The sequence below is a fragment of the Chiloscyllium punctatum genome, chromosome 40 (assembly GCF_047496795.1).
Source record: "Chiloscyllium punctatum isolate Juve2018m chromosome 40, sChiPun1.3, whole genome shotgun sequence".
NCBI classification, from domain to species: Eukaryota; Metazoa; Chordata; class Chondrichthyes; order Orectolobiformes; family Hemiscylliidae; genus Chiloscyllium; species Chiloscyllium punctatum.
Genome location: NC_092778.1, coordinates 62,577,742 through 62,603,767, shown reverse-complemented (window position 1 = coordinate 62,603,767; position 26,026 = coordinate 62,577,742). Strand labels below are relative to the sequence as shown.

The 26,026-nt window shown below is 41.1% G+C and overlaps 1 protein-coding gene across 2 annotated transcripts in view; it reads right to left on the bottom strand.

Moving 5' to 3' along the window:
* Positions 1-5,975: 5,975 nt before the first annotated feature.
* The window catches only part of LOC140464694 (DCN1-like protein 3), a 42,598-nt gene continuing 22,547 nt past the window's right edge, over positions 5,976-26,026 (bottom strand). For both annotated transcript variants that reach the window (XM_072560110.1, XM_072560109.1), the window contains exons 2-4: positions 19,023-19,105; positions 11,071-11,612; positions 5,976-6,858 (exon numbers count right to left, since the gene is read on the bottom strand). In XM_072560110.1, the coding sequence (XP_072416211.1) occupies positions 6,339-6,858; positions 11,071-11,504 (954 nt within the window). In that variant the 5' untranslated portion in view covers positions 11,505-11,612; positions 19,023-19,105 and the 3' untranslated portion in view covers positions 5,976-6,338. The remainder of the gene's footprint in view (positions 6,859-11,070; positions 11,613-19,022; positions 19,106-26,026) is intronic.

Here is a 26,026-nt window from a genome sequence, read left to right as displayed (position 1 = left end):
AGGTTACAAATTTGATAATTTTAAAAAGGACATTTTAAAAATGTTGGACAATTTCAACACAAAAACAAATCTGCTTCATCTCAGCCCACAAAACACACTGAATTGAGATCCTGATTCAAACAAGGCAAAACAGTTACTTGAAAGGATTTTCTGAACCAGAATTTTAACAAACCAAAATTTGTAAACATCAAACACTCTTAGCATGGCACAATTTACACTGAAACCTTCCTTTTTCAATGTAACTAATAATACAATTTCAGCGTTTCTCAGGTTTTTTTGCATCCTCCCACTGAAATTACACTTCTCAAAAGAGAGAGCCCTTGCAGCGGACCGCATAGTGCCACAATGCAAGCCACTCTCTTCTGTCAGAACAAAGACTCGCAGAGCCTCCAATTTCATCACTAGGACTTTAACCCCTTTCTCACTTTCCTCCTCACAGGGGCTTGAACCCCAAATAAACATACAACCCAAACCCCAGACAGCTCGAACCTCAATCCAACCTACCCAGTGGACTTGACCCTGTCAACACCCGTAGAGTCCTCCGTGCGATACTGGGGTTAATCTCAACCACCCCCCCCCCCCCCCCCCCGCTTCTTTCTTTCTCACCCCTTCCCCCCCACCCACACCACATACAGCGCAGAGGATTTGAACCTCTGCTTAATAGCCTATGCCAGACATATTATTCAGTCTAGATTTAACTGTCCTCAGTGTTGACAAGGTGTTACAGAATCAAGGATGATTCACCAAAATTCATAACACTATTGCTATCCAAATTATTTCAATCAGGGGGCTCACCACCACATTCTCAAGTCAATTAATAATTCTGCCATCAATGTCACAATCCATGAATAAATAGGAAATACCCTAACATTCAGACTGGGCTGCTTTGGCTAGTTCAAAGCTTGGCAAGCAATTTCAACACAATACAGGTTTATTAAGAATGGAAGAATAGGGCAAGAAGAATTAACAATTCAAATGTGAAATGAAAACAAAAGGTGAAAATGTCAAAATGGCTCACATGCCTGGCTACCATTTCATAGAAATAGAATCCCTACAGTGTGGAAACTGGCCCTTCAGCCCAAGTAGTCCATTCTGATCCTCCAAACAGGAACCCACCCAGACCCATTCCCCAACCCTATTATCCTATACAGTATTTATCCCTGACTAATCCACACACCCCTGAACATTAGGGGTATACAAAGTGGCCAAAAACAGCAAGAATCTAGAAGATTGGAAAAACTTTAAAGGTTAACAGAAAGCCACAAAAAGCTAGAAAGAAAAGTAAGATAGAGTACGAGAAAAGAAACTACAGAATATAAAAGATAGATAGCAAAAGTTTCTATAAATATATAAAATGAAAAAAAGAGTGGCTAAAGTAGGTGAGGACCTGGAAACAATTATTATTATGGAAGAGTTAGTGTTGGGTAAGCTAATGGAGCTAAGGATAGATAAGTCTCCTGGCCCTGATGGAATGCATCCCAGAGTACTAAAAGAGATGGTGGGAGAAATAGCAGGCAAAATGGCGGTAATTTTCCAAAGTTCACTGGACTCATTATTTTCCAATCTGCTGGGACGGCGCAAATGTGACACCACTGTTTAAAAATGGAAGTAGACAAAAGATGGAGAATTACAGACCAATGAATCTAACTTCTGTAGTGGGGAAGATGCTGGAATCAAAGAAAAGCAGGGCATCTCAAAAGAAATTGCCCCATTGTACAGATGCAGCATTGGTTCATGAAGGACGGGTCATGCTTCACAAATCTTTTGGAATTCTATGAAGACATTTCAAGCAAGGTAGACAATGGGGACAGTGGACAGTGGATGTGGTGTACCTGGATTTCCAACAGGCCTTTGACAAAGTGCCACACAAGAGGCTGCTACATAAGATAGGAATGCATGCCATTACAGGTAGAGTATTAGCATGGATAGAGGTTTGATTGTCTGACAAAAAGCAGAGTGGGGATAAATGAGTGCTATTTGGGCTGGCAATCAGTAAAAAGGGGGTGCCTCAGGGATCACTATTGGGACCACAATTATTTACAATGTGTATAGATGATTTGGAGTGGGGGACCCTGTGTATGGTAGAAAACTTTTCCGATGAGTAGCAGAGCAAAGTGTGCAGAGGACTGAAATGTTGCAGAGGAACACAGAGATTGAGTGGGCAAAGGTCTGGCAGATGGAATACAATGTTAGTAAATGTGAAGTCATATTTTGGTAGGAGTATCAGTAAAATAGATTACTTGAATGGTAAAAGGTTGCAGCGTGCTGATTTGCAGAGGGACCTGGGTGTCCTTGTGCATGAATCACAGAAGGTTGGTCTGCAGATACAACAAGTAATCAGGAAGGCAAATGGAATTTTGACCTTCATTGCTAAAGAGATTGAGATTAAAAACAAAGGCAATGTCACAGCTGTACAGGGTGCAGATGAAGCCACACCTGGAGTACAGTGTGCAGATTTGGTCTCCTTAAGGATGCATTGGCACTGGAGGGGGTGCAGAGGAGGTTCACTTAGTAGATTTCGGAGTTGAGGGAGTTAGTTTATGAGGAGAGATGAAGTAGACTGGGATTATATTCATTGGAATTCAGAAGAATGAGGGAGGATATTATAGAAATATTTTAAATTATGAAGGGAATTGATAAAATGGAAACAAAGAGGATGTTTCCGCTGGTAGGTAAGACTAGTACAAGAGGGCACGGTCTCAGGATTAGAGGAAGCAGGTTTAGAATGGAATAGAGAAGGAACTTCTTCACCCAGAGGGTGGTTAATCTATAGAATTCCTTACCCAGGGAAGGAGTTGACGCTACTTCAGTAATTGCTTTTAAAGCTAAGGTAGATAATTCCTTTAATTTTTCAAAAAAGTAAGGAATATGGTGAAAACACATAAGTGGAGCTGAATCCACGAAAAGATTAGCCATGAGTGGTGCAGCAGGCTCGAAGGGCCAGACAGCCTGCTCATAGTTCTTGTGTGCTAATCGAGCCTGGCCAATTCACCTAACCTGCACATCTTTGGATCATGGAAGGAAACCCACGCAAAGACAGGGAGAATGTGCAAACTTCACACAATCGCCAGAGGCTGGAAACAAACCCAGGTCCCTGGCATTGCGAGGCAGCAGCGCTAACCACTTAGCCATCACGCTGCCCCACTCTCCTCCTCAAAATCCTACTTGATGGTTGAGGGATATTCCAGGAAATGGTTGCAATTGAAGTGTGGTCAACTTACTGCCTCCTTTCGTTCACTACCACTGGTCATTCCAGATCTAAACTAGTTCCAATGGAATTGGTCAAGTTTTTGTCACTTCTTGGTGCCATTCATCAATATTAGGAGTCACATTCTTTTTATTCACTCAAGGTAGGGGCACATTGGCATGTCTCTACTGTCCTTGTCCTTCATATTTGGTAGGTGCTAAGGAGTCATGGTGAATCTCTGTAGATGCTGTACACTGCTGCTACACAGCATTGATTGTGAAGAGTTTGAATGTGGATGTGGTGCCAATTAAGCAAGTTTGTGTGTACTGGATGATGTCAAACAGAGTATTGTTTGAGATGCATCCTTCTGGGCAAGTGGAAAGCTGGTGGACAGGCTTTTTGGGGTAGGGGTGATGTACTTGCAACAGGATTCCCAGCATTTGACTCAGTATCTAGTCAATGATTATCCCCAGGATGTTGGTTGCTGGGGGAAGGGGGGGGGGGGGAATTTCAGTAATAATTATACTACTACATGTCAGGGGCAATGGTTAGATTTTCCTGTTGGAAATGCTCAATGCCCCTATTCAAGGTTTATGGGGAAAATCCAGGAAAGTGGAGTTGAGGATTACCACATCAGCAGTGATCACTTGGATGGCAAAGTGGACTCAATGGGCCAAATGGTCTACTTCCAGTACTCAAGTTAATGTTGGGAAGGTTCCTCCATCCAGCACGAATTTATAATTTTTCACCATTATTCCTTTTGTCATTTAAATCTATCCTCCACTCTATTACAGCACCTTCCTTTTGCTTCTGCCCACTCCATCATGCCTTCCTATCACTTGCTCAAAACTCATTACATCTCACTTTTCCCAGCTCTAATGAATAGTCACTGATAAAATATAAACTTTGCTTCTCGCTTAACACATCTGGTGGATTCTGTGCAGTATTTTCCACATTCTTTTGTTCCAAACTTCCAGCAACTAGAGTATTTTACTTCTGCAAGACTCCAGTCTGTAGATTCAGGGAGAAAGAGGGCCGGAGGCTATCAACTTGAACACAAATCTTTCTTTAACCTGTCTGACATCCCAACCTGCATCAGTCCATCAAAATTGTTTTAAAGACAAAAATACACAAAGGTTGCTAAGAATACAATTGACTCTTTTAATTGGAAAATAATCAGTACGTAAAACATACAAAGCATTTCAACTTTAAATAAATCCATTATTTATACAATATCTGAATACATAAAATGTACAATTGATGGTAACAAGACAGTGTATTGGTAGAAACACACCATTAGCAAAACATTGTTCATTTCAGTAAATTACCTACAAGTGATGTAAGGGTGGGACAGGAAATTTCAGAAAGAGAAATGAAAGCATCTTAAGTGTGGCAACACAACTAAACAAGCCATCAAGACTCACAACCACCCCACAGACCACAGAACTGCAGCCCAGAAGTGAAAGCACCAAAACTTATCCTATAAAATATACATTGTAGCACAAGCTAAATGCACAGATTATATACCAGAGTTTTAAGAATTAAATTTGTAATCCTGTTACAGAAAATTCAGTGTGGTCAATTCTGTGTAAAATCCAAGGACGGAAGATCTTGTAATCCAAAGAGGACAGTCAGACAAGGTCCAAAGTCCTGGAATAACTTTGAAGAGGGAAATTAAAATAGAAAAAGTGTCTTTTTTTTCTCCTGTTTTAAGCTAGAAACCAGTTGTCTGATGCATTTTTAAAAATCAGTGAGAGATACACTCAACGGATGTAACACACCAAAGGTTGCAGAATGCAATAGGACATGGAGGGTCACAAGCACACTTACACATGTCACTCAACTATAAATTTCTCGTAACAAAAATACAGTAAAATGGACATTTTTGAATTTTCACAAAACTTGAAGGGACACTGGAGGAAAAAAAGCCAAACCTCAGATTAATAAAAAGCTGTAGTTCAGTAATAAATTCAAGAAAAAATAAATCACATTTCAGTTGATTTTAGTTAAGGCAACAGTATTTGCAGGACTGATTCCATTCCTTTATGCCCTGCTGCCTATTGCTTCATGAATACTTGGTGTTAAAATCTGTGCCAAGACTAAAATAGTGCAATCAGCTTTGTGAGCAAGCCACCTTGATATACCTTGGTAGAAGTGATGTTCCCTCCAGTGAGATGCTAAGGCAGCCATAGATTTGATTTTATTCAGAAAGGTATCTCTTTGAACTCACTAGTAAATGAGGCAAAAATCATTGGTGGGGCATTTATGGTACCTGCAGGTGCAATCGACATAAATGCACATTTTGTGCCCCAAAGTGAACTGGTTTTGGTTAATATCATCATGTGCGCAAACCAGTGGCACTATCTCAATTGTAACAATGGATTGTAAACGTAACAAGCTGAAACCCAATGCTTTAGCTAAAGATTCCAGATCACTGTGATTTTATCTCGGGGGGGGAGGGGCTTTGAAAGAACCCAGGTGCTTATCAAGTGCACACAAGGAAACAAACTTTACAGATGTGAGTGCACATGTGAACTGTGTACATGTACTGCAAACCCTGGTACCAGTACAGCGTACATACAACAGCACAGTGCTAACCCAGCTACCAGCTTAACGTACTGAAAAACTGCATGGCTGCTTGAAGAACTGCAGAAGTCTTGCAACTTTGAATGCCACAGCACCTCTCCAATTCTTGATCAGTAAACTGGTAAAATGTTTAATACTGTCTTTCATTTTATACTGTTTCCACAGCTACAAACAGCATCATACACAGCAGCAGCTGCCCCCCCCCCCCCCCCCCAGCTCATTCGATGACTTTGTCAGAATGAGCTCTGGCACGACTCGCCTTTTTAAACCAAGGAATTTCATGAAACACCACAATTATAGAAGCAAAGACAAACCTCTGCAGTAATGATGTCAAACTACTTCACACCAGTAGTATTCAAAGGCTGAAACGGATGCTGCTTTTATTAGGGCAACTAGTGAATTACTGCATACTTTTGTGAACAAGCATTTTAAAAAAGGTATTACCCAATTGCTTAAAAAGTGCCTATAAATTATTACAGCATCTTGGAGCCCTTTTAGCAACAAGGCAATTGAGGGTGGTGAGGAGCAGTAAACTACATACGCTGTCAGTTTCTGTTATTGCTCACTACTCGTCATCTGTTACTTGGTAGTCTGTAGCAATTTGTCCGAACATTTCCACATTTGCAGCCTCTGTAACTAAGTGTAACGGTTCTTCAGCCAGCCCTTCTTTCCTTCGCCGCTCCATTTCCCACTCTACAAATGTGTCAAACAGGCTTGGCCAGGCCTCATCTTCGCTGTAGTTTGTAAGATCGGGACCTATCACCTGAATAAAATTCAAGAACATATTCCACGTATCTCGAGAGATTCCCTTTATTCCGGGTGGGTTTTCAGTTAAGAAGCTCAGCCACTGGTCCAATATGAAAGGTACGTTCTGTGTGAACACCAGTTTCCAAAGAGCAACAGCTATTTCCCTCCGTAGCGATCGCTGACCTTCCTCAGAGTCCAGCCCAAACTGAAACGTAAATCGATACAAATCCTTGAACTTGTCCTCAACTTTGGCTTCATTCATAAGGCTTGGGAATCTGGCACGGATTCCATCAATACTGTCTGCATTTAATGCCTTGCACCCCTCAACAAATTCTTTCCTGTCGTAAAAGGAGGGAAAAGGAATTAATTAGAACATCTTGAACCAGTTGAAAAGCCTGTGTATTAATTAAGAGTTTCTGATGCTTTTAATGCAATTACTTTTTAATAGAGGCAACACATTTTTATTTAACACAATTGCCATCAGTTACATCAACAGAATGGTTTAAACTTAATAACCGGGCAAACAGATTTCAGAATTTTAGTCTCCTAATTGCATTGATGAATGATTATGCAAATGAAAATGCTTGAGTATTGTGAATAGGGTGGCACGGTGACTCAGTGGTTAGCACTGCTGCTGTGAGGTGTCAGGGACTCCAGTTCAATTCCAACCTCGGGCAACCATCTGTATGGCGTTTTCACATTCTCTGTGTCTATGTGGGTTTTCCTGGGTACTCTGGTTTCTTGCCACAGTCCAAAGTCATGCAGGTCAGGATGGACTGGCTCTGCTAAATTGCCCATATAGTGTTCAGGGATGTGCTGCTCAGGTGGATCAGCCATGGGAAATGCGGGGTTACAGGGATAGGGTGGGGGCTGGGTCTGTGAGAGATATTGAGGGTTGATGCAGCCTCGATGGGTTGAATGGCCTGTTTCCATACTATAGGGATTCTACCTCAAGTATTGACTAGCAAGAGTTACTAGTGTCCATTATACAACATACGCAAGTCCAACTCACCTAATAAAACACTAAATTTTGTAAATATCAGGTTCACATCAAATCAAATCATCCTTTTCTCTCTCAGACCTTCAACTTTTTGACTTATACCAAAGTTATCAATTTCAAATGATTTTTTAACATTTTTTTTTCAAATAATAGTGTGCATTCCATTCAGATGGAGTGTTACTACACAGGAAACCAAATAATGTAAAAACCCAGCAATTTATTTCTGAATTTTTGAAATTCTCACGTGTGCTGAAAATAGCAGAAATAAAATTAGTTGGTGAATTACACAAAAACAATGTTAGATTTTTTCCTGTGGGTGAATAGAGAACCAGATTTCACTGGGTAATTGAATGAATTGAGCTTTGTTCCCTTAATTATCGTCTGTCCCTTTCTGAACAGCTGAAGACAATGAAAATATTACTGGATCCTATGGAGGTGAATATCATTAAATTCCACTCTCTCTGTATATGGAGTCTGCCAAACTCAAATGACATTAAGAATGAACCCTTCGCAATCTTGGAAGTTCTCAAAGTGCTTCACAAAAATGAAGTAACGTTTGAAATATAGTCACTGCTGTAAGCCAAAACCTTGCACAAGATTACAAAACAACCAATTGTATGCCAGAGTCAGAGATATATAACATGGAAACAGACCCTTCGGTCCAACCCGTCCATGCCAACCAGATATCCTAACCCGATCTAGTCCCACCTGCCAGCACCCGGCCCGTATCCCTCCAAACCCTTCCTATTCATATACCCATGCCACCTCTTAAATGCTGTAATTATACCAGCCTCCACCACTTCCTCTGGCAGCTCATTCCATACGCACATCACCCTCTGCGTGAAAACGCTGCCCCTTAGGTCCCTTTTATATCTTTCCCCTCTCACCCTAAACCTATGCCCTCTAGTTCTGAACTCCCCCACCCCAGGCAAAAGACCCTGACTATCTACCCTATCCATGCCCCTCAGGATTTTGTAAACCTCTAAGGTCACCCCTCAGCCTCTGATGCTCCACGGAAAACAGCCCCAAGCCTGTTCAGCCTCTCCCTGTAGCTCAAATCCTCCATCCCTGGCAACATCCTTGTAAATCTTTTCTGAGTCCTTTCAAGTTTCACAACATCCTTCCAATAGGAAGGAGACCAGAATTGCACACAATATTCCAAAAGTGGACTAACCAAAGTCCTGTACAGCCGCAACATGACCTCCCAACTCCTGTACTCAATACTCTGACCAATAAAAGAAAGCATACCAAATGCCTTCTTCACTATCCTATCTACCGGTGACCCCACTTTCAAGGAACTAAGAGACCTTGGAGTGCAGGTTCATTGTTCAGTAACACTCCCCAGGACCTTACCATTAAGTGTGTAAGCCCTGCTAAGATTTGCTTTTCCAAAATGCAGCACCTTGCATTTATTTAAATTGAACTCCATCTGTCACTTCTCAGCCCATTGGCCCATCTGATCAAGATCCAGTTGTAATCTGAGGTAACCCTCTTCATTGTCCACTCCATCTCCAATTTTGGTGTCACCTAGAAACTTACAAACTATACCTGCCATGTTCACATCCAAATCACTTATATAAACGATGAAAAGCAGTGGACCCAGCACCGATCCTTGTGGCACTCCACTGGTCTCAGACCTCTAGTCTGAAAAGCAACCCTCCACCATCACCCTCTGTCTTCTACCTTTGAGCCAGTTCTGTATCCAAATGGCTAGTTCTCCCTGTATTCCATGAGATCTAACCTTGCTAACCAGTTTACCATGAGGAACCTTGTCAAATGCCTTACCAAAGTCCACATAGATCACGTCTACCACTCTGCCCTCATCAATCCTCTTTGTTACTACTTCAAAAAACTCAAGTTCGAGAGACATGATTTCCCACACACAAAGCCATGCTGACTATCCTTAAATCAGTCCTTGTCTTTCCAAATAGGTGTAAATCCTGTCCCTCAGAATTCCCTCCAGAAACTTGTCCTCCACTGATGTCAGGCTCACCAACCTATAGTTCCCTGGGTTTTCCTTACCACCTTTCTTAAATAGTGGCAACCACGTTAGCCAACCTCCAGTCTTCTGGCACCTCACCTGTGACTATCGATGATACAAATATCTCAGCAAAAGGCCCAGCAATCACTTCCCAGCTTCCCACAGAGTTATAGGGTAAACCTCATCAGTCTACCATGAGGAACCTAGTCAAATGCCTTACTGAAGTCCATATAGATAGTCCATATAGTTCCTGGTAACTTTTATGCATTTCAAGACATCCTGCACCACCACCTCTATAATATGGTCATTTTTCAAGATGTCACCATCTACACCGCCCAACACTATCTTCCATGTCCTTCTCTACAGTAAACACTGATTCAAAATACTCATTTAATACCTGCCCCATCTCCTGTAGCTCCATACATAGGCTGCCTTGCTGATCTTTGAGGGGCCCTATTCTCTTCCTAGTTACTCCTTTGTCCTTATTGTATTTGTAACAACCCTTTGGATTCGCTTAATTCTATTTGCCAAAGCTATCTCATGTCCCCGTTTTGCACTCCTCATTTCCCTCTTAAGTATACCCCTACTCCCTTTATATTCTAAGGACTCACTCGATCTATCCTGTCTATACCTGACATATGCTTCCTTCTTTTTCTTAACCATACCCTCAATGTCTTTAGTCATCCAGCATTCCCTATACCTACCAGCCTTTCCTTTCACCCTGACAGGAATATACTTTCTCTGGATTCTTGTTATCTCATTTCTGAAGGCTTCCCATTTCCCAACCATCCCTTTACCTGCGAACATCTGCCCCCAATCAGCTTTTGAAAGTTCTTGCCTAATACCGTCAAAATTAGCTTTCCTCCAATTTAGAAACTCAACTTTTAAATCCGGTCTATCCTTTTCCATCACTATTTTAAAACTAATAGAATTATGGTCAATGGCCCCAAAGTGCTCCCCCAGTGACACCTCGGTCACCTGCCCTGCCTTATTTCCCAAGAGTAGGTCAAGTTTTGCACCTTCTTTTGTAGGTACGTTCACAAACTGAATCAGAAAAATTTTGCTGTACACACTTAAATTCTTTTCCATCTAAACCCTTAAGACTGTGGCAGTTAAAATCCTCTACCACAACCACCCTATTATTCTTACAGATAACTGAAATCTCCTTACAGATTTGTTTCTCAATTTCCCGCTGACTATTAGAGAGTCTACAATACAATCCCAATAAGGTGATGAAGGGCTTATGCCAGAAACGTCGATTCTCCTGCTCCTCGGATACTGCCTGACCGGCTGTGCTTTTCTTGCACTACACTCTCGACTGATCTTCAGTCCTCACTTTCTCCCATTTTCATTCATTTTGGGGCTGTTCAAGCAAAATCATAGTGCTGAGAAAGCAGCTCGCCAAACCAAGCTGTGACAAATCACTTCCACACGGTGTCTCTTGCCTATTGCTGACAGATTGATGTAACCACATCTCGCAGTGAACGCAGCATTTTACCTCATATTGTCTGCACCCAAACCAGCATGGCCATTTACAGTATCACTGCAGTAGTGATCCAAACATCTTACCTGGTAAACTTGCACATAGTAGCCGCTTGAAACTTCCACGCTAACAACAACACTATGAACTCAGTAGGATCCACAGAAAGGTCATTGCAAAACCACTCCATGCCCTCCTCTAAGATGGCATCCTCATGAGCGTCTTTATACCTGCTAAACAATTCTTCCGCACGCTTAAGAGAGAACTCCTCATGATATGAAAACGATTCTTCTTTTTTACTGTCTCCAGAGTGAGCGAGTTGGGGCTGGGTTGATTCCACGACATCAGTTTTCTTTGTTCCATTGGCAAGTATATCACCAGAAGCTTTTGCACACATCGAGCTAAATTCTTCACCAGGGCTGGCAGTTTTCTTAACATGTGATTTGCTCCCAGGTTCTTTATCTCCAGTTTTACTGCCCAGAGATGAAGGGGGGTTTCTGCACTTGGTGACACACTGGCCCATGTTTCTCAACTGCAGGCCTAAAGCAGTCCCCTTCCAGTGACACTCCGCTGCTGCTCCTGCTGCTCCATACACTTCAACTCGGCATCAGGAATGCGGCTTACAAAGAAACTGAAAAACAAAACGATTGAGACATTGAACTGGGTAGCTTTAAATGACCATTTTATGCTTGTAGGTCCCACCTTGTAAAAAGAGCCTTTTAAGACACACATCAGATCACAAATACAACAATCTCCCAAAACAACAAATTTAGTTTCAGATGGAGACCCAAACTCAAGTTTCCCTCTGCTCGCAAAGCTGAATCTTGGGCCATTGGAAACTCAGTCCTTGCTCGCAGAGGAACCTTGAGTTTGGGTCTCCATCTAAAACTAAATTTTGATTGTTTTCAATTCATAAATAGCGAAGTTTCTTTATGAAGAGGACTCCATCTTCTAAACAACAAATAACTAAAAACTTTAAGTAATAACATATGTTAACGAAAGTGAAAAATTCAGTCAGTTGTGACTTGTTTTTGAAAGATAAGTGCTTTGACAGCCAGTGGCTTGGGGGTTTTACACAGTTACTGCCTTTGCAGATGCCTGTCAGTTCTTGTAGCAAAAATGAACTGATCACAAGTCCAACAGAAGGATTTTGAGGATGATGAGAATGAATATCTGTCTCAGGGTTGACTGTAACAGTTTCTCCTTCTGCAGCTAAAAGCAGAAAGCCAAAGGAAAGACTGTAACATGGTAGATAGTTAGCATGGCTGTCAGAACACCAATACAAAAGTATAGGGGACCCAGAATAAGCAACACCAGATCACAATTTAAATCCCAACATTCATTTGTATGATTACTGAAAACAGCAAAGAAATGTTCTCTTATTCTTTAATAAGTATCTATATTTAGAAGAGTACACAAATTTCCCACTAGCTTTCCACTGTTTCTACAGATGTTTTTGATGTGAAGTCATGTATTTTTTCAACTAAAGCATGATGATATATTGTAGGCAAACCTGAGATGAAAATCACTACGATAATAAACACTTCAGGAGTCGGCCATACTCCGTGTGAAGGGTAACAGGTAGATAGACACAAACAATAATGGCACGAAGGTGGCTCAGTGGTTAACACTGTTGCCTCACTGCACCAGGGATCTGGGTTCGATTCCAGCCTTGGGTGATGTATGGTATTTGCACATTCTCTGTGTCTGCATGCGTTTCCTCCGGGTGCTCCAGTTTCCTCCCACAGTCCAAAGACGTGCAGGTTAGGGTGAATTGGCCGTGGAAAATGCCAGGCTACAGGGATAGGGTAGAGGGTGGTTCGAGGTGGAATGCTCGTTGGAAGATCAGCGTGTACTCAATGGGCTGAATGGCCTGCTTCCACACTGTAGGATTTCTATGATTCCACAATAAACCAAAGTAACTTCCACGCTAACAACAACAACACTATGAACTCAGTAGGATCCACAGAAAGGTCATTGCAAAACCACAAAGAAGGCTCAAACTCTGACCAGACACCTAACAGCAATCTTCATACCAGTTTAAAGAAAAACAGAGGGTCTTGTGGCACAGAATCCCAATTTCTGAGTCGGGCGGTCTTGGTTCAAGTCCCAACTGCTCCAGAGGTGAGTCATTACATCCCTGGACAGGCCGACTTAAAACAAAAGGACCAGCTGAACATGATAAAAGTTCTGCATTCATTATCAATGGTTTCCTTGCCAAACTAGAGGGAACTTCACAATAAATAATAAGTTGCTACATTTTTTTGGATTAGTGGTGCTGGAAGAGCACAGCAGTTCAGGCAGCATCCGAGGAGCAGCAAAATCGACGTTTCAGGCAAAAGCCCTTCATCATTCCTGATGAAGGGCTTTTGCCGCTCCTCAGATGCTGCCTGAACTGCTGTGCTCTTCCAGCACCACTAATCCTAAATCTGGTTTCCAGCATCTGCAGTCATTGTTTTTACCTAATAAATTGCTACGACCAAGTGTGATCAGGAACCTGCTTCAAGGGAACGGTGACCATTTGGGAGTCTGTTATCCATTCAGGATAAGAGTTCACACACAAGACTTTATTAACAAAGTCTTCCTGCAAAATTAAACATCTGAAAAATCAAAATGAGCAAAATGAACAAATCTACCCTCAAGTTGAAACTTTAGATCAAGAATCCTACTTGAACGAGCTGGAAACAGTATACCATCAACTGCACTGTTTACCATTTGTATTAGGGTCAGGTGTACCTTATTTTATTTCTTTCCCACAAATGAGCCAGTAGATATTCTTACCTCTTCTGACACAAGAAAAATTCTCATCCACACAACTGAAAATATGGTTATCCAAGAATCATTCCCTTCTCCCTGGCAAACACAGCTCTCAATTTACAACACATTGAGACCTCAACTTCCAAGGTTCATAACCAAATCTACCAAAGTTATTGCATACCATTGAGTTATGATGGTAAATCTTGATAAGTAGAGCCTCCCAATTTCATCTACCCAAAATGGGGTCATAGAGATGTACAGAACACAGGCCCTTATAGCCCTCCACCACTTCCTTAGCAAACATCATTAATATGCCCCTTCTAAGATGACATGAAAATAGCAGTTAATGTACTGAACCTGATCTAAGTTTTAGATTCCTCTCTCATTCTTACAAACAGAGGGTTAATCTGCTTGAACTTTCCTCATAAGACAATCCTAGACCAGGAGAATTTTTCCATTTAGGAAATATCAGGATCAGGAATGTTCTACTTGAAAAATTGATGGAAGACAAATCCACAAATAATTTTAACAAAAGGGGCGTTGATGGACAAAGTACAAAGAGGCTGAGAAACTAGGTACCCCTATAATTTCTATGAGGGAACACAAACAATGGGCCAAATAGCCTCTGTGATGCATGTTTTTAATCATTCCCCTGCATAAAGGAAGTATCTAATACTCGAATGCCACAAATTCAGTTGAATTAGTGGAATACAGTACTGTGGTTGATTTCCAGTTAACAAGGCTGTAATTCTTAGCATGTGCGGTCGAGCAGCTGAGGAAACTTCCTTTTAAGGAATGGTGAAGCATCATGCTCTTATTTCTCAGCCATCCAACCTGGCGACACACATCAGTGGCATCAGGACATAAGGAACACCTGGTGTTACTCAATCTACACGTTACAAGCTGCTTCTGGGGCTTTGCTTTTATTCATTCACAGGTGGTGGGTGGCATTGGCTGCACCAGCACTAATTTCCCACCCCGACTTGTTCTGGAGATTAAAACTAGTTTTAACTCACTCAGTCCGGAAAAGATTAACTCCCACTTTATTGTGCAATCTCTCTCCTCGTACTAAGTATGCTCATCGTTTCCCAGAAACTTAATTTCAAGTGTGCAACATCAAATCTCTGGATTTTTTTTTCAAAACATTTCATGACAATTTTCCACGTTATTGCTGTGGTCTGGTATACTATACAGTCATGTGGTTGACTTACCCGCCTTCTGAAATGGCCCAGCATGCCATTCAATTGTACCAAACCGCTTCAAAGTCCAAAGAAAGGAATGAAAGTGGATGGTGTCCATGATATTGATACAAGTACCAGAAACTGTAATGGTCGATGCTGCAAAATTCACCTGACCAACATCTGGGAGCTCAGAGTCAGCGTACAGAAACAGACCCTTTTGGTCCAACTAGTCCATGCTGACCAAGTTTCCCAAACTAAACTAGTCCCACTTTCCTGCACTTGGCTCATATCGCTCTAAACCGTTCCTATTCATGAACCTATGTATTTTAAATATTTGTAACTGTACCTGCATCTACCATTTCCTCCAGCAGTTCATTCCACATACAAACCATGCTGTGTGAAAAAGTTGCCCCTTAGCTCCCTTTTAAATATTTATCCTTTCACCTTAAAAATATGCCCCCTAGTTTTGAAGTTTCCTACCCTACTGGAAAGATCTTTGCTGTTCACCCAATACATGCCCCTCGTGATTTTATAAACCTCTAGTCACCCCTCAGCCTCTTGCGCTCCAGTGAAAGAAGTCCCAGCCTATTCACATAGTTGTAAATCTTCAAGTCCTGGCAACATCCTGGTAAATAGTTTCTGAAGCCCCTCCAATTTAATAATATCCATCCTATAGCAGGGCGACCAGCACTCCACACAATACTCCAAACGTGGCCTCACCAACATCCTTTGGCAAGTTTTTGACAACTGTCAATGTTCACTGTTATTAACCCTCAAGACTGGCTGCAATCTAAAAGATTAGCACAAACAAATTAATGTAGAAACCCTGAAGTTGAAGTCTGCCATTCTTTTGCTGTGCTGTAGACATCCCAAACAGTTTCCCCAGAACCATCCCAGAACAAAACCATTTGATTTGAAAAGAACTCACTCTTTCCTACTCTCACGTTTTCAAGAAGAATGATTACATTTGCCTCCTCCACCCCATTTTTGCTTTTCAAGAACAATTTAGCCATAGCCACTGCTTCACTGTTACAGACATTAAGCCTTGTTCACTGAGGTGTAACAGCTTGTGCCAAAATTGGGAGAGCGGTCCCACAGACCAGGGCTAGAAGCTATGATTCCATGAGTATTGTTCTGTCCTAGACAGCACTATCACTATTCCTTGTCATCCCACTGGCAGAACAGACTCAGCAGAGGTGGAAGCACAGTGGGGTACACAGTTAGGAGAGAGTGGTCATACAAGTTCTGAACATTGACACCAGACCTAATGAAACCTCATGGCAGAAGGCCAAACAGGGCAAGGGAATCACATTCCTGCAACTCTCTTAACCCATCACTGCACACCGCACCATGTTGAATACCTCTCAGAGGGCACCAAGGGGGAAAAAAAAGTACTTCAGGTGGAAGACTGCAACGTCTCCCACAAAGCAGGGCTCAGTAGGACCACTACCAACTGAACTGGCTAGGAGCAGTAAGCCATTTGGCCCTTCGAAACTGTTCCGTCATTCAATGAGATTGTGGCTGATCCTCCATCTCAATATCACTCCCACTCTGCCCACATACTGATGGATGTCATTAAAATCTAAAACATTATTAATCTCTTCCTTGAATATATTCAGTGACTGACCCTCTGGCAAGGGAAACTTCCACACAGTTGAGTGAAAGTGACTGGCTTCACCTCAAGAATAAGGGCAGTCATCTTCACATTGATTTCCGACAAAGGGCTTATGCCTGAGATGTCTATTCTCCTGCTCCTCCTCCTCCGTTGCTGCCTGACTGCTGTGCTTTTCCAGCACCACACAATCTCGACACTGCCCTCATCTCAACCCTAAATAGTCTACCCATATCCTAAGATTAAGTCTCCTCATTCTAGACTCCCACCCAGGGAAACATCTCCCTGCATCTAATTAGTCTAGCTCTTGTTCGAATCAGGTCCCCTCTGGAGTGAATACCAACCCAGTCAAACCATATAGGACAATCCTACCATCCCAGTATCAGTGAAACTCCACTGCAGTCTAAAGCAAGTATATCTTTTCTTAGGTAGTGAGACCAAAACTGCACACAATACTCCAGGTATGGCCACCAAGGCCCTGTACAACTACAGTTCGATATCCTAGCTTCTAAACTTAAATCCTCTTGTAAATGGCCAATACACCATTTGCCTTCCTAATTGTTTATCTACTTCAATGCTAGGCTTGTTCTCCAGTATTCCGTTTCATTTTAGTCATTTTACTGTTTAGTATGCATGCAGTTCTCAGCTACAGCTATGTCAGTGATATAAAAGGCTCTAGGATTAACGATTGGGATGAGACAAAGTTATAAGCTGCCAGCAAAGTTTTCATGGATGCTCAATTTCAGCTGATAGATCTGCTCTCAAGCTAACGGTGGCAATGTCACACAACATGGAGGGTTGAGTGTGTCTGAAAGGTTTAGTGGTGGCCACTTGCACCGATGCAGTGGACTATCAGAAAATGGTAGAAGTCAACTTAACTCATGCTCTGATGTTGGCTCGTTTACCACATCTCCAAACTAGAATTGGACAGTGGAAGCAACCTGAGGCCCTTTCAAATTGGCTAAAAGAATATTCTAATGTACAGCAAAAAAGGAACAAAATCAAACTCAGGAGGTAGAGCTGGTGAACAAGTAAAACAGTGTCATTTAGTGACCTGCAATTACATCAGAATTAAAATGCTGGCCTGGACCTTTCCCCAATAAATTAAATGTTGACATTTAACGACCAAATGTTTTGACCATAAGATCCCAAATTAAATAACACAAAGAGCATTGTACTGTTAAGGCTCTGGCCAAACTATATTTGAACTATTGCGAGCAATTTTGGGCTCCATAGCTAAAGAAAGGTGCGATGGCCTTGGAGAGGGTTCAAAGGAGGTTTACAAGAATGATCCCAGAGATGAAGGGCTTGTCATGTCAGGAGCACTTGAATTCTCATTGGAGTTTCGATAGATCTGACTGAAACTTGCAGAATACAGAGAGGCCTGGATAGAGTCAACATGGAAAAGATGTTTCCACTAACAGGAGACACTAGGGACCAAGGGCACAACTCAGTGAAGGGACGACCTTTTAGATCTGAAATGGGGTGGAATTTCTTCAGCCAGACCACGGTGAATCTGTGGAACCCATTGCCACAAGAGGCTATGGAGGCCAAGGCACTGAGTGCATTTAAGAGAGAGATGGTGCAGCTCTTGATTAGTAAGAGGATCAAAGGATACAGGGAGAAGGCAGGGGAAAAACAAAAGTGTGAGAAACACATCAGCCACGATCGAATGGCAGGATAGACTCATTGGACCAAATGGTCTAATTATGCTCCCATGTTTTATGCTGTAATTGAACACGTCTTCAGGTTTCACAAAGAGGACTTCTGAATGGTTGATAAATGAGTAAATAGGAACCTGACTGTTCAATACTTGAAAGGGTTCAAAAAAAAATTTAAAAAGGATGTTGCCAGGGTCAGATGGTTTGAGCTACAGGGAGAGGCTGAATACGCTGGGGGTGTTTCCCCTGGAGGCTGAGGGGTGACCTTATAGAGGTTTATAAAACCAGGAGGAGCATGGATAGGGTGAGTAGACAAGGTCTTTTTCCTGGAGTGGGGGAGCCCAGAACTAAAAGGCATAGGTTTAGGGTGAGAGGGAAAAGATTTGAAAGAGACCTAAGGGGCAAATTTTTCACACCAAGTGTGTGTGGAATGAGCTGCCAGAGGCTGGGTACAACAGCAACATCTAAAAGGCATCTGGATGGGTATATGTACAGGAAGGGTTTGGAGCAATATAGACCAAGTGCTGGCAAATGGGATTAGATTAATTTAGGATAAATGGTTGGCATGGACAAGTAGGACCAAAGGGTCTGTTTCTGTGCTGCACATTCTATGACTCTATGTACCAAATATCATTTATTCAAAATGTCATGTGGACAGGAGACATCCACAGCATAATTGTCAAATAAAGGACAAAAATTAGCTTTGGAGGGTCTTCACAGAAAACCTATCCCAAAATAAATGTAGTTAGCTTGTGTACAAGCACACAGAACAAACACCTCAGGTCAAACAAATTGGAAAGCACAGTATAGATACAAACAGCTGTACTTACAGAAATAAACGCAGCAGTTACAGATGGTCTCTGTAGCATATCTGTTTGTTGTACACACAGTTACGACATCAGCACACAGAACTCTAAAATTCAAATGGAACAAAATGTCAACATTTTAAAAAGCCTCATCTTTCTTCTAGTATTCATAAGGTATTATATTAATATTTAGAGCGTGCTCAGTCTTACTGCTACAGAATTAGGACTTCTATAGAATTTTTTGCCCAAACATTTGGAAAAATGTGCCATAATTGTACTCCAAGTCCTTCTTTCACTATTTGTTACTGAACTATTAATGGCCATAACCATTGTGGACCACAACTATTTTGGACAACTATCTGCATGCATGGAGAGGTTGTTGTCAATAAGGTGTGAATTTTTAGAAGAGTTTGACTAATGCACATACCTTGTTATTTGTAGAAAGAACACAGTTCCCAATAGTTCAATTGGTGACAGACAGTTCATTGATGACAGATTAAAAGTATTGCAGAGGCTTTTCAGCGGCTTTTCAGCCTGACACGGACACTAGCATCAGTTAACTATTTATATGCTACTTATACGAAAATCACACATGCATTTTATTGAACTATTAAACGTAGACTTTGGTAAGAACAACTGAATACTGTGTGCAAATTTGACCTCTATATTTAAGGAAAGGTAGACTTGCACTGGAAGCAGTAACTAGAGTATCACTAAATTTGTTATTCGGATGAGAAGGTGCAAGGTGGAGTAAATTTGACCAATCTTCTGATGTTTCGAGAGGAATCAAAGGTGATCTAATTCGTTTTGTGAAGGGTTTGGTAGGGCAGCCATCAAGATGCTTTTTTCCCTTGGCTGGAAAATTTAGAATAAGGAAAGCACAGTTTCAAGGTAAGGAGCTAGATCAGTTAGCATTGAGACAAGGAGAGATTTCTTCACTCAAAGGGGTGTTGACTTTTGGAATTCTTGATGGCAGAAGATTGTGGACAAGGATCCTGAGCTTGCAGGAAAGTGAAGGATATGAAGAACATACGGAGTTGAAACGCAAGGTTAGCCATGATCATGTTGAATGGTGGAGCAGACTCGATGGGCTGAATGGTCACCTCCTGCTCCTATTTCTCACATTCTTAATAAAATAGGCTTTTGCAGTTCAGAGTTTAGGAAAGGTAGGTATGATGTATTGACGAAGGGCTTTTGCCTGAAACGTTGATTTCGAAGCTACTTGGATGCTGCCTGAACTGTTGTGCTCTTCCAGCACCACTAATCCAGAATGATGTATTGACTCTCTCTCAATGATTAGCCAGCAATTAGTCATTGGAATTCAGGTGGTAATTAAACCAAAAATTGAACATTTTTCTAATGCACAGAATTAAGAAAAAGTTCCAACTATGCAATGCCAGTTAAGTCTTTTCAGTACCTCAAAATGCTTCACAGAGAATGAATTTACATTTAGGTTCAGCAAATTATTTTGACCATGGCAAATATTCCACAATTAGGAATAAGATAAATAAGCTGTTCATTTATTTGTTGGTAATGTTTATCAAGAGAGGAATGTTGACCAGGCATGAACAAGATTCAGTTTTTCAAACAACATCACAACAGGCAATGTTACATTGTAACAAGATGACAGCATCTCTGACAATACGGTACTCCCCTAGTACTGCACTGGTGTGTGTCAGAACCTCCTGACAAACCTGAAAAGAATGCTGTAGGTAGAAGCAAAACTTGGAGGAGAATGCCACCAACCCTTATGGAAGATCAACCAGTTAAGGAGCTAAAACCTTTAGGCAAAATACATTGACAGTAAAAAAATCACTCTGAACGAATCCAGATTTCTCATTTCTCCATTCACTGTTTGTTTTGATAATAAACAACAGCAATGGGTGAATAGAGCATCCTTGAGACTTACAGCCGTGGCATTTTGATTGATTTAAATACATTTGCTGAAATATTTTTGGCTCATTCTTCACTCATTCATTGACATAACTATTTTCAAATGATTTAGTTCACCAGAAAATGTATTAACATTCATCTTCAGCTTTACATGAGACTTACAAAAACTGACAAAAAAGATGCATGGTGAAATTTAATCGGTCATTTATTCTACAGTATATGACTAGAAAACTGATCTGTTCTTACAAATGACTATCGTTTGTCTATATTATTTGGGTGTTTCTAACCTACTGCATTAATAGTCTGCAGGCTAAACATTATTCAAATGCTAAACATGACGTCTTTCCTGTGTAGCAGCTGAAGACAAATTTAGCAACACATTCTGATTTCTGCCAGCCTGGCTCAGTGACTCAATTAAGAAACCATATTTGGAACTGAAACTGACTGGCAAATTATTACAGTACATCTTTGCTATTAGATTATCAATATTACAGCACTGCTTGAAAGGTCATATGACAAGTACTGTTAACCACAGTGTGAAAATTAAACCAGGTTGGATCAGAAACAAAATCACACTCATGTCTATTCATTGTGCAAGGGAAACACCATGCCAGAGTGGATAATCCAATTTATTCTGAATTAGAGCTTTCACTGCTACACATTAATAAACAGGATGTTCCACTGTTATTTTTGTAGTAGTAGATACTTTATAAAAGGAAGTGCTTCAAATAATTTCATGGTTGGAGCTACATACAATAAAGAGACCAGATAACCCACTATCCATGCTGATCACACAAGTCTTGTCCCACTACCTGTCATCTAATAATCAGGTGAATAATCTATTGTTGCTTTCCTTATCTACCTTCCCCACAAATGCACCAAGAATTTCCCCTGTACAGGGTTTACAGTGTAGTCACAATTCATTGACATTTTTAGATTGAGTATTTTTTCTTCGAGAATATTCATCACAAACTGTACATTGCATGGTCACAACTCATTGGCACAAAGCATAGGTACTGACTTATAGTCTACAATAGACCTGGGTCTTATTTAAAAAAAAGACAGACATTGAGAAGGCTAACCAAGTTAAATTTAATAAACAACAAATTCTGTATCAGTACCTAATCTAGTACTTCGTTAAGTGTTCAGGCTAAATAAAAAAATGCATATCTATAATTGGAACCAAATATGATTTTACTTGATTAACATTCGAAGTCAGCATCATTTTCAACAGGAACAAAATGTGTTGTGCAACAGCTGTTAATACCATTTCCTTTAGAATAGACTTTGGTATCCAGTAAACTATGGTCACGATTCCTTCTGTCGTAGACATCTGCTTCACGGGAATAATCTGAAAGCGTTCAGACATTATTTGACATTATTGTTCTGAAGCCCATTGTTCTGAAGGATGATTCGACCCTGAAGAATGTCAAAGCAACCCAACCAAGGCAGAGCCATTTCACTGCATTTATACTCTAATGTAACTGATGTAACTATTTACACGCACTATTCCAAAAAAGAGTATCATAATGCACCAAGATCTTTTCAACACTCAAAACTGCAAATCTGGGCAAAAAAATTTACAATTAAAATGTTTTCCTTTCCAATGGAATTGAGGACTAAATGCAGATACATCCTTGAGAAATTATACCTAGGTTCTTATCGAAGACAAATCCAGCCCAGTGACTCCAAATCAGTAACAGTAGTTCTGGATGAATCAGAAGTAGGGGATAATGTAAAAACAAAAAATAAAACTTTCACTGAGCAGAAATATTTAACATCTCTTAATTAAAATGAATATACTTTTTACCCAACAATTTCAGGGATGTTACCATTATAATATGTACTACTTTATATATAATAATATGTATATAGATATTTTCAATCACCCTACACTGATGTCATGACAAATCTCTGAATCAGGTGGGACATGACAACCCAGACCTTCTAGCCTAAAGATAGGGCACACTATCACTGTGCCATACAAGCCCTATTACAATATTATAGACTTGCTAAATAGGGAAAAATCACATGAAGACCCCTTATGATTGTTATCAAACAGCCCCTGTCAATCTTCTGCAACCACCAAATTGAGAGAGCATTTAACAAAGACTGCTCAGTTGGGAGATTATAAATGCAATATTTCAATTCAATTGTGACATGCTTGGAAAGTACGTATAAAAAAAACACAAGCCAGTAAAAAGATGGAAAAAAAAAGTCTATTTCCATGGAGGGAACAAAGCAGCCTAATGTCATTTATCTAAGGAAATATGCCATCCTTGTTTAGCTGGCCTACAGGTAACTCCAGACCCACAGCAATGCATTCGACTCTTAGCTGCCCTCTGAAATGGGCAAAGTGGGTACTGCCGATGCTGGAGATGAGAGTCAAAATTAGAGTGGTGCTGGAAAAGCACAGCAGGTCAGGCAGCATCAGAGGAGCAGGGAAAAAAAAAAATCAACATTTCAGACAAAAGCGCTTCATCATTCCCCAAAAGCTCATTCCTGATGACGGGCTTTTGCCCGAAACGTCAAATTTTCCTGCTCCTCGGATGCTACCTGACCTGTTGTGCTTTTCCAGCACCCACTCTGATCTTGACTGCCCTCAAATGGTCAAGGTCACAAGACAGTTCAATGGACAAATAGGGATGGACAGCAAATGCTGGCCCAGCCCACGGTACCCAAGTCCCATGAATGACGAAAATAAATTACAATTCAAGCGAGGATCAGGATTCAGAACTGCAAGCTAAACACCACTAACCACTCAACAGTCTTTGCTAAAAAGAGTGTTATAAGTAACACAGAAATTTCTCAAAGACAATTAGGGAAGAGCAACAAATGCTGACTTTGCCAGCAACACCCACCACTCCCAAAAGAATGAAACAAAAATTAAGCTTTGAACGCCAATTTTAAATTCAAATTTGAAACTCAACTGGTCCACCACTTTTCATTCCTTTTAATCTTCATCTGGTGTTGATCCCTTTGCATCCCACTTTCAGTCTATTAAAATGTACCATCACTGTTGACAAATATTCTTTGCTTCTGGTAATTATCTGAGTATATGCTTTCTTTCCAGCATGATCAGTCATTTTGGGCATCATATTAGTGGTTAATTTGGGCTGAGTTGACAATGGAGTTATGGAGTCATACAGCACAGAAACAGACTCTTCGGCCCAACTCATCCATGCTGACCAGGTTTCCTAAACTGAATCAATCCCACTTGCCTGCGGTTGGCCCATATCCGTCTAAACCTTTGTTATCCATGTACCTGTCCAAATGTCTTTTAAATGTACCTGCCTCTATCACTTTCTCTTGCACCTCATTTCATACATGCACCACCCTCTGCAAAAGTTGTCCCTCAGGTCCCTTTTAAAATCTCTCTCCTCTCACCTAAATCTTATAAACAATTGGATTCAATTGAATATTCCACTGGGCCAGCACTGATTCTAATATTTCCCTAATCTGGAATCTCATTTAGATATTTCAGCAACTCATTGCTGCTCCTTTGACAGCATCTTTCACAGCCATGATACCTATTATGGACAAGGGTAGCATACGTACAGGAATATCACCACTTAAAGGATTCCTTCTAAGCTCAGCATTACCCTAATATATCAGCCATTCCTATACAGTTGCTGGGCCAAAATACTAGAACTCCACTCCTTCCAGCACTGAGGTTCCCTATACCCCCATGGGCTGTAGCAGTTCAAGGGGACAGTTTAATACCACCCTCACGGTCAACTAGGTTTGGCAATAAATGCTGGACCAGACAGCAACACCCATATCCCATGGAGCAACACTCATCCAGGGAGGTGGGGGTATTTTCCATCACCCTCATGGACTTGTGCCTGGTGGACAGGCTTTGGGGAAAGTCAGGTGTTGAGTTACTCACTACAATATTCCTAGCTTCTGACCTGTTCTTGTAGCCACTGCATTCTGGAGAATAACCGAACACTGGTCTGTGCCTAACTGCAAAACTGGAAAGAACAGATGTCCCACTGTCTGTCATTCTCACATTCCAATCACTTAAATCTAAACTATCAACACCCTTTCTCCCCCAGCATTTCCAATGCCCCCTCACCCTCAAAAATTCTGCCCCTCCTCACTTCATGTCAGCTCTAATGGTAAATCTGTTCAATCCCTATCCCATTCAGCATTATGGTAAGCCAGTGTCTGTCTGAGTGCTCAGCATTACTCCCGATCTACCTGGTTGAGTCCTAACAGACATTGCTGCTAGACTGGATCTGTGGCAGGTGGTGAGGGAATTAACAAAGGACAGTATACTTGACTTTAATCCTCATTAATCTGATGATTACAGATTCATCTGTCTGTGACAGAATCAGTAAGATTGGTCACCACCAGTCTTGGTGGAGATGAAGTCCCTTCTTCACATTAATGATATATTCCCTCCTATGTACCACTGTGCCATGAACTCTGCTTACTCACCTGCCAGTGGGATGCAACAAAACAGAGGGTTGGTGATTGAGGTAGTGCATGCAAGTACGATTCTATATGTATGACCTTCATGGACTATGGCTTGAACTAGGCTGCGAGGTGTCAAGAGCAGTGTCAATAGGGTAGAGTTTGCCATTGTCACTTTGTGTCCAGGTCAATGCCATGTGCTCCATCTGGCTTCAATCCTGTTTTTGAAACTTTTTAGCCATTGATAAAATTGAACAGTTAGGTCATTTCAAAGGGCAGTTAAGAGTCAATCATATTGCATTTTATTTCTCTACAGACAGGAGTGAACCAGTTGCCTAATTGGCTAACAATGGCTTTATTGTCATCATTAGACTGAAGCCCAGCTGTCATACAATTCAAATCGGATCTGCCATGATGGAATTCAAATCGGAGTCCCAAAACATTACCTGAACCTCTGGCTAATTATGCCATTGCCTCATCCATAATAGATATGATTCAGACCAACTTTATAATTCCAGCAACCTTTAACCCAGAAGCAGTATAGGAAGGAAAATTTGCAAGCTCTTTAAAATGGCGGATGAATCCATAGTTGGTTTGAATTATGTTTGAAAGGATATGTACCAAGTGAAAAGAAATCAATTGTAAATTGAACAAGTTGCATAGGCCCGTATGAACTGGTGACCTTTGACCTGCAAGCAGTATAACAGAAAGGTAGT